Source organism: Megalops cyprinoides, chromosome 5 (genome assembly GCF_013368585.1).
Source record: "Megalops cyprinoides isolate fMegCyp1 chromosome 5, fMegCyp1.pri, whole genome shotgun sequence".
Taxonomy (NCBI): domain Eukaryota; kingdom Metazoa; phylum Chordata; class Actinopteri; order Elopiformes; family Megalopidae; genus Megalops; species Megalops cyprinoides.
Genome location: NC_050587.1, coordinates 21,817,039 through 21,832,240, shown reverse-complemented (window position 1 = coordinate 21,832,240; position 15,202 = coordinate 21,817,039). Strand labels below are relative to the sequence as shown.

General features: G+C 41.7%; 1 protein-coding gene across 1 annotated transcript; it reads left to right on the top strand.

The window, feature by feature from the left end:
- The first annotated feature begins 6,340 nt into the window (after positions 1-6,340).
- Positions 6,341-12,679, top strand: LOC118777504 (hexokinase-4-like). Its single transcript, XM_036528508.1, has 10 exons — positions 6,341-6,520; positions 7,777-7,939; positions 8,444-8,598; positions 8,738-8,857; positions 9,226-9,321; positions 9,670-9,769; positions 9,865-10,048; positions 10,782-10,937; positions 11,303-11,536; positions 11,786-12,679. The coding sequence occupies exons 1-10, from the start codon at positions 6,434-6,436 to the stop codon at positions 11,931-11,933; spliced, it is 1,443 nt and encodes a 480-aa protein (XP_036384401.1). The 5' UTR covers positions 6,341-6,433; the 3' UTR covers positions 11,934-12,679.
- Positions 12,680-15,202: the final 2,523 nt, after the last annotated feature.

Here is a 15,202-nt window from a genome sequence, read left to right as displayed (position 1 = left end):
CATTAATAACCAGTATTTTTCTACCTGGGCCATTGCAAAAGCTCACCGTCCACTGCTCACAGTTGATTGCTAACATAGCTGTACAAATTTAAAGTCTTACTTCAGACTTCTTCCAATTTCTTGACCAAGGAATAACTTTCCACAACCGTTGCAGGAACAAGTTCAACTTCTGCAAGTTCCTCATACATTAAAAACAAACACACACACCTCAGAAAAACAGTCCAACACCTGTTCCCAACTTGACTTTGTTAATGACTGCTTTTCAGACATAATTAGTAGGTCTCACCATGTAGGTAAATGTAAATTCCACTTTCCCTGCACAGTGGACTCTGTTATTAGTACGTTTCAAGTCCTGAAGTAGACACATTTTCAACTGACAGTTTCTCCACTCTCTGTTGTGTTTTGATCAGTTATATAATGACAAATGGTACTAAATTTTCCTAGTGTCAGTAAAGACCTGCATGAATTCTGAAGAATTGCTTATAGGATTTTCCCGAATGCCGATGCAATTTTGTGTATTTGAATATAACCTAACAGTGATGAAACAAAATACAGTCAAATAAGACCGTCTTAATATACAGGAAGATTGAGCTGTAACCTGTTACATAACCACACTGTATGATCAAAGATAACATTTTGAAATATATACAAACTTGTGATTTTCTCTACCCTGTTCCCAAATGACATGCTTTACTTGTAGTAGCAGTATCAGTAGTGTTGGTGAAACTGAATGTGCTTGTAAGCTAACTAATAAAAACTGTTAACACAAATTTCAGTCTGGACCCCGGTTGAAGGAAAGACAGAGAAGACGGTTTATTGATGATCTTCAGTACAGCGGGGCATAATGTCTGCCAGCATGTTACGCCACCATCTCTCCTTTTTTGACTGTTCCACGTTACAAGGCAGGATGCCAACCTCCCCAGCCTTGACCTCTTTGCTGACTTACTGCAATGTGGTGGTATTGCCAGTTACTCACCTTGACTGTAATGGTCTGCTGTTTTGGGCAGCTATGAATGGCCCAGTCACTGTGTGTACCAACTCCTGCATGTTTGATGATTGGGCAAGAACTTAAGTTTTCCTGAGACAGACTCAGACCTTCAGCAAATAGTCAATGTGCTGCAGTCACCAATGCAAATGAGGTGATGTCCAGACAAGACACACTAAGCCATAGCCCAAACCATTCTGTGTGTTTGATTGGGTCAGCACTCACTGTCCTCATAGCTCCAGGTTCCAAGCTACAGTCTTACTATTCAGCTGTATACAGAGTCAACCCTGACAAGGGTGTGTGGAAGCTGCCCACACCATGTAAAATCCCTAACTGGAACACCTCAGCCTGGCAGTGTGGGAAATGCATGCTGGTGGCATCTCACACTTTATCTTTAACATATGAACTTTAACTTTATCCAAACAACCTTTAATTGAGAAAGATTAAGGATCAACTTAAAACACTATGCAGCCCTCTTTTCCCAGAACATTAACAGTTGGCCTTAAGAAAAATCTCCTGTGCTGATACTTATCATTTCATAAACTATATGTTTTGATTTCCAGTTTCTGGTTCTACAATTTTACCAATCATGTATCATACTGTGGGACAGTCTTGAACATCACACTGCTGACACTATAGGTATTAATCATTCTGACTGAGCAGTAGGGCTTTTTTCCTGTCTCGGGAGAAGCAGAGCTTAGGCATTTGGTATTGAAAGCAGTAGTTGTGCATGTTTACCTCCTTGTATGGTAAGAATGTTCTGTCACATAAATGCCAAAGTGATTGTCAGATGCCAGAATTTCCAGTGTTGCTCAATTTAAGGATTTTACCATCTCCAAACACAGGTAATGCCTTCTAGGATTGAGCAGATTGAAAGATTGCCATGGCAACTGATTAATCCTTACAGGGTAGATTTGTTAGAGAGCACCTGTAGCCTGGAGTGAGGCAGTGTGACAGGCCTGAGTGCTTTTCATGGAAATGGATGAGGACACGTTAGGTAGCACAGCGCTCTACGGTTGCTGTGGTAACTGAGTTAAAACGTTTAGGAGGAAACACCAGGGCTGATGCAGGGAAAGCCCTTAAAAGTTGATGGTGCGTAATTCCTCTCCGATTACATTCCTCTCCAAATTATAATAAAGATGGATATGGCCCTATTTGAATTTGCAAAAGTCGGATGACAGTCGGGTATTGATCACTAAAAGTAGAGAAAGTAATTTTGCAGTATGAACAAACGTCTATTTTCAGCACGTTCACTTTTTTAAAAGGGCAGATGATCCATTTTAGGACTACAGACATTCACAGATCCAAACGAAATTCAGGTGCCTGAGGGTGGACAAATATAGTCAACTTTGACAGAATACAGCCGCGCTCTTTGATTCATCATATTACTCTACATACACACCTGACATTGAAATGTTTTGAATAACATAGTCGATGACAACTCAATCTGCAACCGGTTTCCCTCATCGCGTCACTTAAAACAGCACTCTTCGCGGAAATGATGGTACAGTCACGCACCGTTTCAGATGGGAATTACTGGGACACGAGAGTCACGGAATCACGAAGATTGCTAGGACGAACGGTTTAAAAGCAAGAAAAAGTGGCGCATGTAAAAGCTGGTCTTTCTGTTATTTTATGGAGATAATTTGCGTGTTTTACAAGATGAAAGTTTAAGACGGTAAAAAAAATAAAAGACCAGATAAAAGATCGAACCAATGATAGAGACTTGGGATGATAAAGCTCAATTACTTTCCTCACCGTGTCAATTTAATTGGTGGAAATGAAACTGCTCGACTATTTTTTCTGCAGAACAACAGTGATGCAGTTGCAGGTTATTTGATCATCGCCAAGAATTCAAGCTGAGAAGATCTTAGCTGGTCCTGGAAAGATAAATATGGATGCAAATACTTGTGCATCAAGGAGAAAGTGGCTTATATGTCCGTAAATTTACGGTTCACGTGTTCTGCAAATGGTTTTGGAATAGATAAAGTACAGTAGATTCTGCACTAAGTATGTTTAGCCGAGCAGGCATACTGAAGTCCTAGAAAGCAGCAGACATGACGTGTGTGAGACGCAGAATGGACCGCCGTATCACCGAGAAGGTAAGGGGAAGGCCAGTCCTCACCGCATGTGGCTAGCATGGTTAAAAGCAATGTCTGAACATGTTGATCATCATGGAACTTTATGCTGATTGGAATTTCAAACAGTGACGTCGTACTCAAAGATCCTTTCCCAAATGCAACGCCACATGATGCCGAGATTGCCCCTGAGAACACAGCTCCATAATGATAGTTGTTATGGACTTGAATTACTGTTTTATGTTCAAGTGGTAGTAGCATAATAAGTTGTACAATAAGTGCTGGTAGTATAATAAGTTGAACTGAGAGTACTACAAAGATTGATTGATGGCATTGTGATCCTTGTGATTAAATGTGACCATGCATATTCTGAGACAGCGCAGATCACTGTAATCACAGCTCTGTGGGGGCATTAAGAGTAAGATTAAAGTACAGGTGTGTTAACAGCCACTTACAGGACGGGATACTATATAGGACTGCAAGCCATCATTGACAGTTTCAAGTAAGTGTAAGTACACTTTCTGTGTGCGATGTGGAACAGTGGAATGTCAGAGTAAACTGAGAGGCGATATATAGAATAGACTGGGACATTAGTCACCACTTTCAGAAAATACACACAAGAAAAGGCCATTTAAGTTAAAGCAAACAAGACACTAATTTTACTCTGTGAACAAAAAAATCTGATGGTCATAGTCCAGTGTAAATGTATAGTAGACATCTTTTAAAACAATGTTTGCTTTTTGTATCAGCAGTGGGTTGTATGCTGTGCCAAAGAGCAGACCCAGTGATGCACTTGTTAAGGTTTCTCATAGGGGAGATATGGTCAGTAGTGGGATAACCTGCCACCTGAGGGGTGCATAGAGCTTCCCCTCTTTGAAAACAGAGTAAAAAAAATAGATATTTGAATGAAAGCTGAACATGCCCCCTGGTGTTCCCTAAAAAATTTATTATTTACCTCATTATTTGTGCATTTTTAATGTAACCCAGTTCACTATTCTAAATAATTTGGTAGATTATAGCATTTTTAGCACACAGCCAATCTAAGTTTTTTAGTCAATTAATGAATGTGCTCAAATATTAAGTAAAATGTCATTGTATTATTAGAATTCCAAATAAACTTCATTACAATGGCATATTGGCTTATGTTTGTGTGCCCCATTCCTTCTTTGTTTGCAGAGAAAATGAAGTTTATTCATAAAACTGTTTCAAGCTAAAAGCCTCTGGTCAAGATTAAGGTCTCTTTTTATCAGATTAATTATTGCACTGAGCTAAAGTAACTCTAGGCGAACTCCATAGCTGTACAGTAAGCATAAACTCACTGTAATTAATAGACACATGTCCAAGCCACATTCATATTTGAATGGACACAGACAGTTTTGCTTTGCTTTTTAACAATAGGCAGAACGGCCCAGTGTTAGAACAATTATTTACTCTATCATAAGGTAAAAGTACAGTAAAAAGTAAATAGAAGTATTAAAAAATGTATATGTGTGTGGATTTCAGATATATTATTGCGATGACTGCAATTAACATGTCCTCAGTTAATTAGCAAGGCTCAGATTAGTTAATTAATAAAAATAAATTGATTAGATATGTGACAGAAATGTTTTCCCATATATATTCCATCCTTCTTTCTTAAAGTTTGAATAAAAATAACATGAAGGAAAAAATTAAAGGAATGAACTATGGAGTGATTCCTTTTACTTTTTAATAGGTACTTTACATGTGCTTTGCCCTTTCCTGTAACTAAATACAGCCATCTAGATTGATATGTGCCATTATTTTTCAATTTTATAAAGGATGCTGAGGATAAATATATGAAAGTGTTGTTTTTGATGTCATTCAGTAAAGAAAAAATGTATATATAGTTACACATATATATGATATGATTTGATATTCAAACAGGTATATTCCTTATTTTTTTGTCGTTTTATTTTAACATACTAATGCATCGTTTTATGTTTGATCAGGGTTTATTTCAGAACCTATACTTAAACCTGTCTTTCTCACATGCAGGTCAGGTCAACTGGTTAAGTATTATATGAGAGGGTCAAATCTAAATATAAACCTCTGTTTGTATTGATAAGCACAAACATCTGACACAGTGACCCTCTACTTCACCAGCTGCAGCCTTTGCAATCTCTCAGCTTTCAACCCTCTGACCCTCCAGTGCAGAAAAGCATTCACATAAGATTGTAGGATAAATGCAATTAATTTGATTGAATAAACAGCAGGTAACAAATAATTGCATATGACATCTAGGCAACCTCAGATATTCACAAAGATGTCAAAGAAATAATTTAGTCAACCAATCAATTACCAGTACAAAATTCTGAGAAGATACCATTTGATTTATCTAGTTCTAGGGGCTGTTTAACACTTGAACAGATACCTTTGGTGCAACTATTTAAATTAAAAAAGAGGATTTTAGTACTGAAGGTGCTAAAATCACATTATATCACACCATGCATATCATGGGCAAGATTATTGAGGTTGAAAGTGTGTACTTTTGTGTCCACATCAATGCAGTTGCTTCACAGGTATTGCACAAATGTCTGAGAGTCTGACACTGTCAAATTTTTCTAAATAAAACCATGGTTTCTTTGTGTTACAACAGAGTGGCTAAGTATGACAATGGTATACGTTAACCCTTCATTGTACTATTTTATGAGAAGGTTGACACAACTGCCAAATGTAACAGCATATATGTGCAAACCTCCCTAATTTGTACAGAAAGGGCCTTTCTAATACTTCTGCAGATTCAAAATCTGGGCAGTCAGGTGAGTTACTTCAAGTCAATCTTTACGTTAGTTATATAGACACCTGGCCTATTATATTGATAGGCATTTAATAGCAGTGATTGTATTTTATATTGCATCATTTATCATCACTTGTTGCATCACTTGTTTTGGCATGACCTTGGGAATTTTCAGTGCCAGGACAGAAATAGAAACCTCTTTTGGGTGGTGGCAGGGAAGAAGTGATGAAAACTAAGTAAATTCTGGAGATAAGTTTCTAAAATTAGCTCTTGCCATCAGGTCATTCAACTTTGAAGGTTTGACCTGTGATCAAGTCCAGTAGATTGATTAAGATAAGAGTTGCCCTTGAGGGGTGGAGTCTAGGTGGGTGCATGGCGTGATGTGCAGCTGTCAGTCAGAGAGAAAAAGAGTGCGTGTGTATGTGTGTGGATGGGGGGGGGGCTGTCTGGCCAGCCCCCGTTCGTGAAGCATAAAAACGGCAGAGCCTCCTTTCCTCGTGTACTTGCAGTCCTCCGCAGTGCTCTGCGCTCACACAGGCACTCACACACGCATAGAAGGACACGCACACACTCACTGGGAGCAGCTGCACTGTGGCAAACACACACGCATTCATGAAGATGATTCGCATCAGTCCCCGCCAGGCGCTGAAGATGAAGGCGTTCAGGAGGCACAGCTCCATAGTAGAGAGAGTTCTGATGGTAAGAAATCTGCTTTTTTAAGGTGCCCTCAATCTTATTTTACCTGGTGTGTGGCAGGTCCGACACCCAGAGCTGGTAAGCAAGGCCAGGTGCTGTCTTAGTCCCACGGGTTAGAATTACTGTGTACATCTCAGTGATGCAAAAATGTATGTAATGGCAGACTTATGTTGGATTAGTGAACTGGGACAGGCATGTAAATGCTCCTAGGCTGTTTTGGAACATTATAAGCCTATTTTCTAGAGAAAAAGGATTCTCTACGTGGGTTAGTATAACACACAACAAATACACGACTATGTTCATTTCAGTTTTCTCTTACATTTTAGAATAATCAAATGTACAGTAATATGTCAGGTTTCCCTATCTTTTCCCTAAATTCCCTTTAGTGTATGGATCTATGTAGTTGTCTCCTCATTGATGGAGGGGTAATGTTTTGCGCACTGGTCTTTCTGATATTCTTTCCCTGTGCTCATCTTGTGAAAAACATATTAGCCACAAGTCGCAGAGAGCATGTTAGCGGCTTGCACCAGGTGCTGACATACTCATGGAAGAAATTTTGCATCCATTTTGTATGCTGAGACCAATTATTCTCTCCCAGTAAGAGAAATGCTATTGGAGTTAGGAAAACTAAGGTCAAAAATATTTTTTCTTGAAAAAAAAAGGTTATTTTGCAAATGTGTCCCTTGGCCCAGTGGTGTGATGTTCAGGAACTGAGACTGATAAATTTATTATATCCAGAAAAGATGGAAAATATTTTCAGAATCTTGCTAGAATTACATAATTAACTCCAGCACAGAAGGGTCATTATTCAGAGTAGATGGAGAAAATGTAACATTTTAAATTTAAGTATTGAGAAGATGATCTGGGGAGGCAAATGTCATGTGTGTTCAATCAGGGAAGAAAGTAGAGCTTGTAGGCTATTGTTAATGAATGATCTTTTCTGAAGTACACAAAAGCACACTTTATCCTTTATCTCATTACTCTATGGCAGACTCACTGTCACTTAATAGCTTAGTAATAACTCACATTCATGTAATATATCCTTTCTCACAAGTTGTCTTGATCACCTCTTGAAGATGTTCTAGAAATAATTTTTCTATTTTTCCAGTTTGGTCTCTTTTTTTTCATTTTAATCCATCTGGAAGTAGTGCACTATAAATCATTTTGTAACAATCTGATAAGAAAGGGTACCGTACCAAATAAAAATTGATATCTTCACTAACACTTTGTTGCCCCTCTCTCTCTGTCTCCCCTTGCAGGTGGATCAGATCCTTTCTGAGTTCCATCTGGAGAGGGAGGGGTTAAAGGAAGTGATGCGGAGGATGCAGCGTGAGATGGACCGTGGACTGCGTATGGAGACCCATGATGAAGCCAGCGTTAAAATGTTACCCACCTATGTGCGCTCCACCCCAGAGGGATCTGGTAAGTAGTGCTGGAACCTCTGGCCACCAGTTGAGCCAGCAGAATGTCCTTATGACTCCTGTAATGAAATCTCTGAGATGTGTGGGAAAAAATGGGGGAGCACATCTACCCTTGGATTCAATAACATTGGTTGTTTTACTCAGTTAAAAGGAAATGTTTTGTTTTCTTCTCACCCAAGGTTTGGCAAGTCTAGGAGTCACCAAAATTAATGACATTTGTGTTAAATACATTCGGATTGCATTGAAAGTAATGTTAGCATTTATGTTGAAGTTAAGGACAACAGATTAAGTTCAGGGAGAAGTTTTCATCTCTTATGTCTCTTGGCTAATGTGTACAAATTCAGTTTGAACAGCCATGGAGTTGTACTCTTCAGTAAGGAACTGCACCTGACTTTGACAGTGTCAAAGAAAAAAACATAAGTAATATGTGACATATTTGGCAAAACAAGGAACGTGCTTGCCTGCACACAGTGATGATTTTGTATGTTCTGTGCTTTCCCCTCAGAGGTGGGAGATTTCCTCGCCCTGGATTTGGGAGGTACAAATTTCCGTGTGATGCTAGTGAAGGTGGGGGAAGACGAGGAAAGGGGCTGGAAGGTGGAGACCAAGCACCGGATGTACTCCATCCCAGAAGATGCCATGACAGGAACAGCGGAAATGGTGAGTGCCATCCCCACAGGCATACAAGGATGGGGGATATGGTGCTTTTGTCAGTTTCGCCTGCCATAAGTAAAGAAATCACCATCATTCCGTCCGGTGATGTAAACTCCCTGTCCCTTTCTCCATCTGCTCTGTGAAGCTCTTTGACTACATTGCTGAGTGCATCTCCGACTTCTTGGTCAAACACAACCTCAAGCACAAGAAGCTTCCCCTGGGGTTCACCTTCTCCTTTCCAGTGCGACACGAGGATATCGACAAGGTGAGAGGCGTGCCGTGTCAAATCATGCCCTGACACACAGCATGTGCAGTAGCACATGGAACAGGGCACTTCCTACTGTACAAATGCACCAGGGATTATGAGAAAAAACACAGGGAATGTGTCGGGGGCATTTGTAAATCAGTGTGATTGGCTTTGACGTGTGCTTGGTGGTGACACTTTCCCCAAGGTTGATTTAGAAACACTTACTGACATTTTCAATTTGAACATAGAATATTGAAAATTGAATATTTCAAGTCCCAGTTAGACACACATGCTAAGTGACTAGTTTTAATCAATTATGGACACAAAAAAACAAAAGTTTGAGATGTCCTCTAACAAGTGTCTCCAATCCTCTCCCCCTTATCCAGGGAATCCTACTGAACTGGACTAAAGGATTCAAGGCCTCAGGGGCGGAGGGTAACAATGTTGTGGGTCTGCTGAGAGACGCCATAAAAAGGAGAGGGGTCAGTCTATTTATCCCCCCCTGCATTCAGTACCTGCTAGTGCTAATGCTTCCTGCTAGTTATTGCTTTCCTCTTTGCTACAAAAGATACACTCACCTCTGATTGGTTTAGATCATCCATGTGACACATCTTAGCCAATCATTGAAGAGTCTGCACTGTGGGCAAAGAAAAAAGCAACACGCCCTTGTTAAAGATTAATGTTATCATCAATATCAAGGAGGCGTTAGTGTGTAAAAACAGTAGAAGGCGAAAGTGTCTCTACTGATGATATCCGCTATATCCACGTATGTTCGTATGAATCATGAGGAACAGGTATTCCAATCTGACACAGCACTGCGCTCTCTTTAGGATTTTGAGATGGATGTGGTTGCCATGGTGAACGACACGGTGGCCACCATGATCTCCTGCTACTACGAGGATCGCAGCTGCGAGGTCGGGATGATAGTAGGTAAGGAGAAACTCTTTAGTTATTTCGTTTTTTATCATAACGTATATATCCTTATGGCGTGGCACTTGAGTGCTGACTGGTTGCCGTTCCCTCAGGGACGGGCTGCAACGCTTGCTACATGGAAGAGATGCGCACGGTAGAGCTGGTGGAAGGCGATGAGGGCCGGATGTGTGTCAACACCGAGTGGGGGGCCTTTGGAGACAATGGTGAACTGGAGGAGTTTCGGCTTGAGTACGACCGAAAAGTGGACGAGACTTCGCTCAACCCGGGACAGCAGCTGTGAGTCCTCTCCCCTCACCCTATCATAACCCCTCCTATCCACTGCTGTCACTGTCACCCCGTCCTCCTGAATGCTGTTGCACTTAGTGCACAAATATGGCCTTGTTGGCTTTCTTATCAATTTAGCCATCTATCCCTTTCCTGTTTTATATGTGTGTTTATTGAGTAAAAACGATTTGCTTGTCTGCTCAGATAGTGCTTCAGTGCATTTTGCCGTATGTGAAAATGCATTCTCTCATTTGGCTGTATTACTTTTTGGGGCTCACTTTTGTACAGTACAGCAGGTTAAAGCATAGTACACAGGAAGCAATGTCCCTCTGTGTCCCGGGGTCTCGTGAGCAAGTGGGGAAGTGCCACACTGGAGAGAGTGCCCATCTCCCAGGCTCTGAGCTCACGTCACCCCTCAGGGCCCTTGTGCTGTCTCCGGGCAGCCGCCTTATTTTTCTGCTGTGCCCCGTCACTGCCACCATAAAGCACCCATCAATCTGGCCCAGAGATGCAGACTAATGCCCATCATTAGCGCTCTTGCTCTAATGGATGTTTACTGTAGACAGTGGCCAGGCTAGACCTTCATAGACCCGCTGCTGATAAAGCACACAGCAAGCAGGAAGCGTTCTCTTGCTCCCCCACCCCCCCAACCTCCAAGCGCTTTAGAGGTGTCTGACGCAGATCCATGTGCTTAAATGACATATTTACACTCCTTTTGCTCTCGCCCCCTCTCCTCCCTGAGAAGCTACGAGAAGCTCATCAGCGGGAAGTACATGGGCGAGCTGGTGCGTCTGGTGCTGCTGAAGCTCGTCAACGAGAACCTGCTCTTCCAGGGCGAGGCCTCCGAGCTGCTGAAGACCCGGGGAAGCTTCGAGACCCGCTTCGTCTCCCAGATCGAGAGGTAAGAACCTCTACCATAGACCTTCATAATCCATAGTATATACATGTCATATACATTGAGTTAAGCTGAGTATGGCTCCATTTTAAAGCAACACAGTTCATGAATTGAAAACTGTCTCATTTTCAATAAAGATTTTTCAGTTAATGAATTGAATTTGAAATCATTTCCTGAATTAATGGACTTAAAATGGCATTGACCCCTAACATCTATGAGATTTCACAAGCAATATTAGGCTGAAAAAAGGAAAAGGAAATGTTCCCTAGTTACACATTTGGCTGAAAAGTCAAGCACCTGTCAGGATAGATAGTGTACCATTAGCCACCAGCGCCGAGCTCAATCGGCACATGGCCCTCCTCTCTCGGCAGTGACTCTGGGGACAGGAAGCAGATTTACAACATCCTGACCACGCTGGGGGTGCTGCCCTCGGAGCTTGACTGCGACATTGTGCGTCTGGCCTGTGAAAGCGTGTCCACAAGGGCCGCCCACATGTGTGGGGCAGGGCTCGCTGGCATCATCAACCGCATGAGAGAGCACCGCAACCAGGAGGCCCTGAAGATCACCGTGGGTGTCGATGGCTCTGTCTACAAGCTGCACCCTTGGTGAGAGACGGGAGGAGTGGTGAGGGTTTTGGGGGAGCTCTTTTCAGGGGTAAAACCACAGGAAAAAAACAATTTCCCACCAGCAAACATTGTAAGACATTTCCAGCACATATGCAAGCCCAGTTTTCATTTTTAAGAATGCTCTCCCCGCATGCCTCTGTTTTCCCCCCAGGTCCATAGAAATATGTTGCACTGCCCTCTTTGATGTTTTTTTCACGGTCTTTTCTGTTCCTTGTTTTCTATCCTTAGTTTCCAAGACAAGTTTCACAACATAGTTCGGGAACTGACCCCTCGCTGTGACATCACCTTCATCCATTCTGAAGAAGGGAGTGGACGGGGAGCAGCGCTGATCTCTGCTGTGGCCTGCAAAATGGCTGCAAGCATGCTTAGCCAGTGAAGGGTGTTTTGCAGCCTCCCACCACAAGGGGGAGCCTCAGAGCATCTAATTGGACTGGCATGTAATGGGCCACTCATCAGCAGCTTCTCATCAAGCGAGGACTCCCTCACCCTTTCAGCAGTATTCTGGGGTGTAGCAGAAAGGAAATCCCTGCGGCTAATGAGAGCCATGTACCACACGAGAGGATTAGCTGGGACACTCAAAGAGCTGTCAGCTGCAGGCAGACAGATCCTGCCATACTAAAGCAATCCTCTGCTGAGGTAGTTCAGCCAAGCCAGACACAGTTTAGCTAACATGCTGGTGGTTTCATGTTATTTATTGCGTGTGTATTTCAGTGAGTAGTTACTGCACTTTACTACAGATTTACGGGTTTATAAAATCCTGCTTTATCAGAAAACAGCCCGTCTGATGTACAGAAAAGGTGTTAAGCGCACAAATCAAAACATCTGAATTTGGTCATCTAAAAATCAGTCACCAGTCAATTCCAATGTACTCTATCTGAGAGTGATTTTTTCAGCATTGTGATTCCACTGGAGTGCTGGAGCAACAAAATGTTTTTTACACTCAAACTTTGTCAAGGGAGAAGAAGATTGATTAAATATGTAAGGCTGTTTTCATTTTCTAAGCAACAGTTGTGTTTTGTACTGTAAAATGTATGTCAATAGTGAGAAATCATTTGTGTAAAGTCCATAATGTGATGTTGTAAATTTTACAGTGTTGTAATGTGTTGCATGTGCATCCTCTGAGCCTGGAAATTGTGTTGTAATCTTATTAAAAAAAACTGCTGGTTTGCTCCTTGCATACTTGCCTTGACTTCAACTGAAATGCAGTGTTTCCAGTGCAGTATGTACAGTTTTCACTTACTTCTCTAGTTTTAATACAAAATGCAAAAGACATCTACTGTCAGGGTGGCAGAAGTGCAGTCCCTGACCCCAGAACAGTACCCTTATTCTTATTCTTTATCGGGTCAGTATAGGCTGATCTGAGAACTGTAAAGAAGAGCTTTAAATACCTCCATCACTCAGTTAGTTCACCCAATGAAGTCATAAGAAGTGTGACTACAATCAGGGGCATCCTGGTTCCCATTCTGGTTCATTCTGGTTGTGAACCACTACAGGACAGCTGAGTTGTTTTATGACGAATCAGCTGCATTTACAGTTCTTATTTATTCTTGTTCTTATGTCATTTTGAGTTTAATGTTAGCGCTACTTTTTAAAGTTATGAGGTATTTGCAAATGAACCCCAGGCAAAGTCTTTTAGATGGACACTCTAAGCACACCGATTCCTTCGCAGGGCTCATATACTACCTAGGTATGTCCAACCTACTGGTCAAAAAATCCTGTGTCTTTTAAATAATGGGAAATAAGGATGAGGTGGGAGGGTACTCTAGGTGACATCAGCTAAGAAAGTGGAGGTGGATCAATATCAAGCCAATTCTCCTTACTCAGTCAATTTGCAAAAAATTGCAGTTGACATCTAAGCTGATGCTCCTGTATCCCTTCCTCCTTCAAAACTTGGTGTTGGAATCTATGCCCCCGCAGATGACCTTACCGATGGCACCCAGCCCAAGCACATCCCAGGCTGCTTTCCACGCCCACTGTCCTCCCTGCAGCAGGTCAGCCAGTCCCACAAGATGCCACGGCGACTCAGGTGGGCATAGTCAAAGAGGGAGGTGTGGAGGCAGTGAGCTATCCTTCCTGAAACAGAGCCAGTCTGACTGTGTAATTCCATAAACAAGTCAAAACTGACTCTTCTTCGTGTTCTGGAGCTCTGGCAAATCAATCTTGTCCACCGCCTGCTGTCAGGGGACATCTGGAGGGGATGTCCAAGCAGGATATGAATGATGTCACCAAGCACAACAGTGAGGCCACTGCTCTGGACACAAAGGAACCCAAAGAAACCTCGAAGCACAAATCAGGGAAGGGGGAAGAGGATATGCTCTCCGATTATCCCCGCTGCTGAGATAATGTGAGTTCCAGACCCAAAGGCATTCACAGTAAGCTCCTCGCCACTGCTGCACAATGTGCCTGGTTCCATGGCCAATCTCTACTGCTTCCTTCATACCACTAGCACTGCTGCCCTTTCCACAGGAAAGACCCTGTAATCCGGAAGAGGGGGCTCCTATAGTGACTTCAAAGGAAACGCTCCTGCTCACCAAATCGGACACTTCTCTGGAGGCAACATCTGGCCCCCTGCAGCAGTGCACTTGTTAAGTGCGGTGTGTGCTACTTGTGTTAGTGTGAACTGGGCAGTTAGGCATAAGGCATGAGGCTACAGTCCGTTGAGCTCCACATGTGATCAGACAGATTCTTCAGACAGCAGGGGGCTGGAGGCAGATACTTTGTGTTTTTGCTATCAGTGTCAGCTTATATATCATATGGAATACACTTTGGCATAGCAATAACCATAATTTAGGAATTAGGACAAAAAAAGATCAAAAGGGTGTGATTAACAGGTCTGAGTCAGAGAGCATGATGAACAGTCCCAAGGCTGGAGAGGGCTCTACCTCCAATGTGGATCCATCAGAAACAGGAGAGCAGGAGGAGCCCAGTTTCTGTAGAAATCCATCTGGTGCTTTGATCAGGACTAAGTCAGCATTGCAGCTTTTTCCATTTAAAAAGAGGCCCCTAAGGTAGGAGTGTGTTGTGTTTGGTGTGGTGTCTTAATCTGCACATTTCTACATTGACAGTTTTGTCTCTCTTTGTCTTGATTCAGATTATTTTATGATATATAAATGTCCTTTATGTTATAGTTTTTTAGAAATAGGCAAAACAAGGAGTCAAGATGAAGGGGTGAAAGGCATGTTCTTGTCATTGTAATGTTCTTTTGTTATAATTAAATATATTGTATCTCCAGAATTCCTCTCTATCAGTTACCTCCTGTAATTGTCTAGATTCATTATTTGTTAGAGCTTCTGACTGTGTCACTATGTGACACAAACCCAGACTAAAACCCAACCTTTATTAATAGTGAAATTCCTCTTAGTAATTTCATGAGTTTTTTTATAGTTGTGTGACTGCTGAAAAGCAAGCATTAAATGTGTTTTTTTTATCTTTTTAGCTTCAGAAATCTACTCTCAATCGTTTCTGTTTTTCTAATAGAATAAGTAAAACGGTAAATGAGATTAGTTGGATTAAAACTTCTGCTTTTATTAAAAACCAAATAAACATTTTCATGGTTTTGGTAGTCCAAGAATTTCCTAGAAAAAGGAATTTAATGGAAGATAATTTGAAGCAAACAAGGAAAAGTTATTTAAATCAATTGCAAAT

What these genes read in the sequence shown, in the direction of transcription:
- LOC118777504 (XM_036528508.1), top strand. Translation starts at nt 6,434, where the DNA reads ATGAAGATGATTCGCATCAGTCCCCGCCAGGCGCTGAAGATGAAGGCG. An exon ending in GACACGAGGATATCGACAAG is followed by an intron (nt 8,858 to 9,225) that starts GTGAGAGGCGTG and finishes CCCCTTATCCAG; the next exon opens with GGAATCCTACTGAACTGGAC. An exon ending in CTCAACCCGGGACAGCAGCT is followed by an intron (nt 10,049 to 10,781) that starts GTGAGTCCTCTC and finishes CTCCCTGAGAAG; the next exon opens with CTACGAGAAGCTCATCAGCG.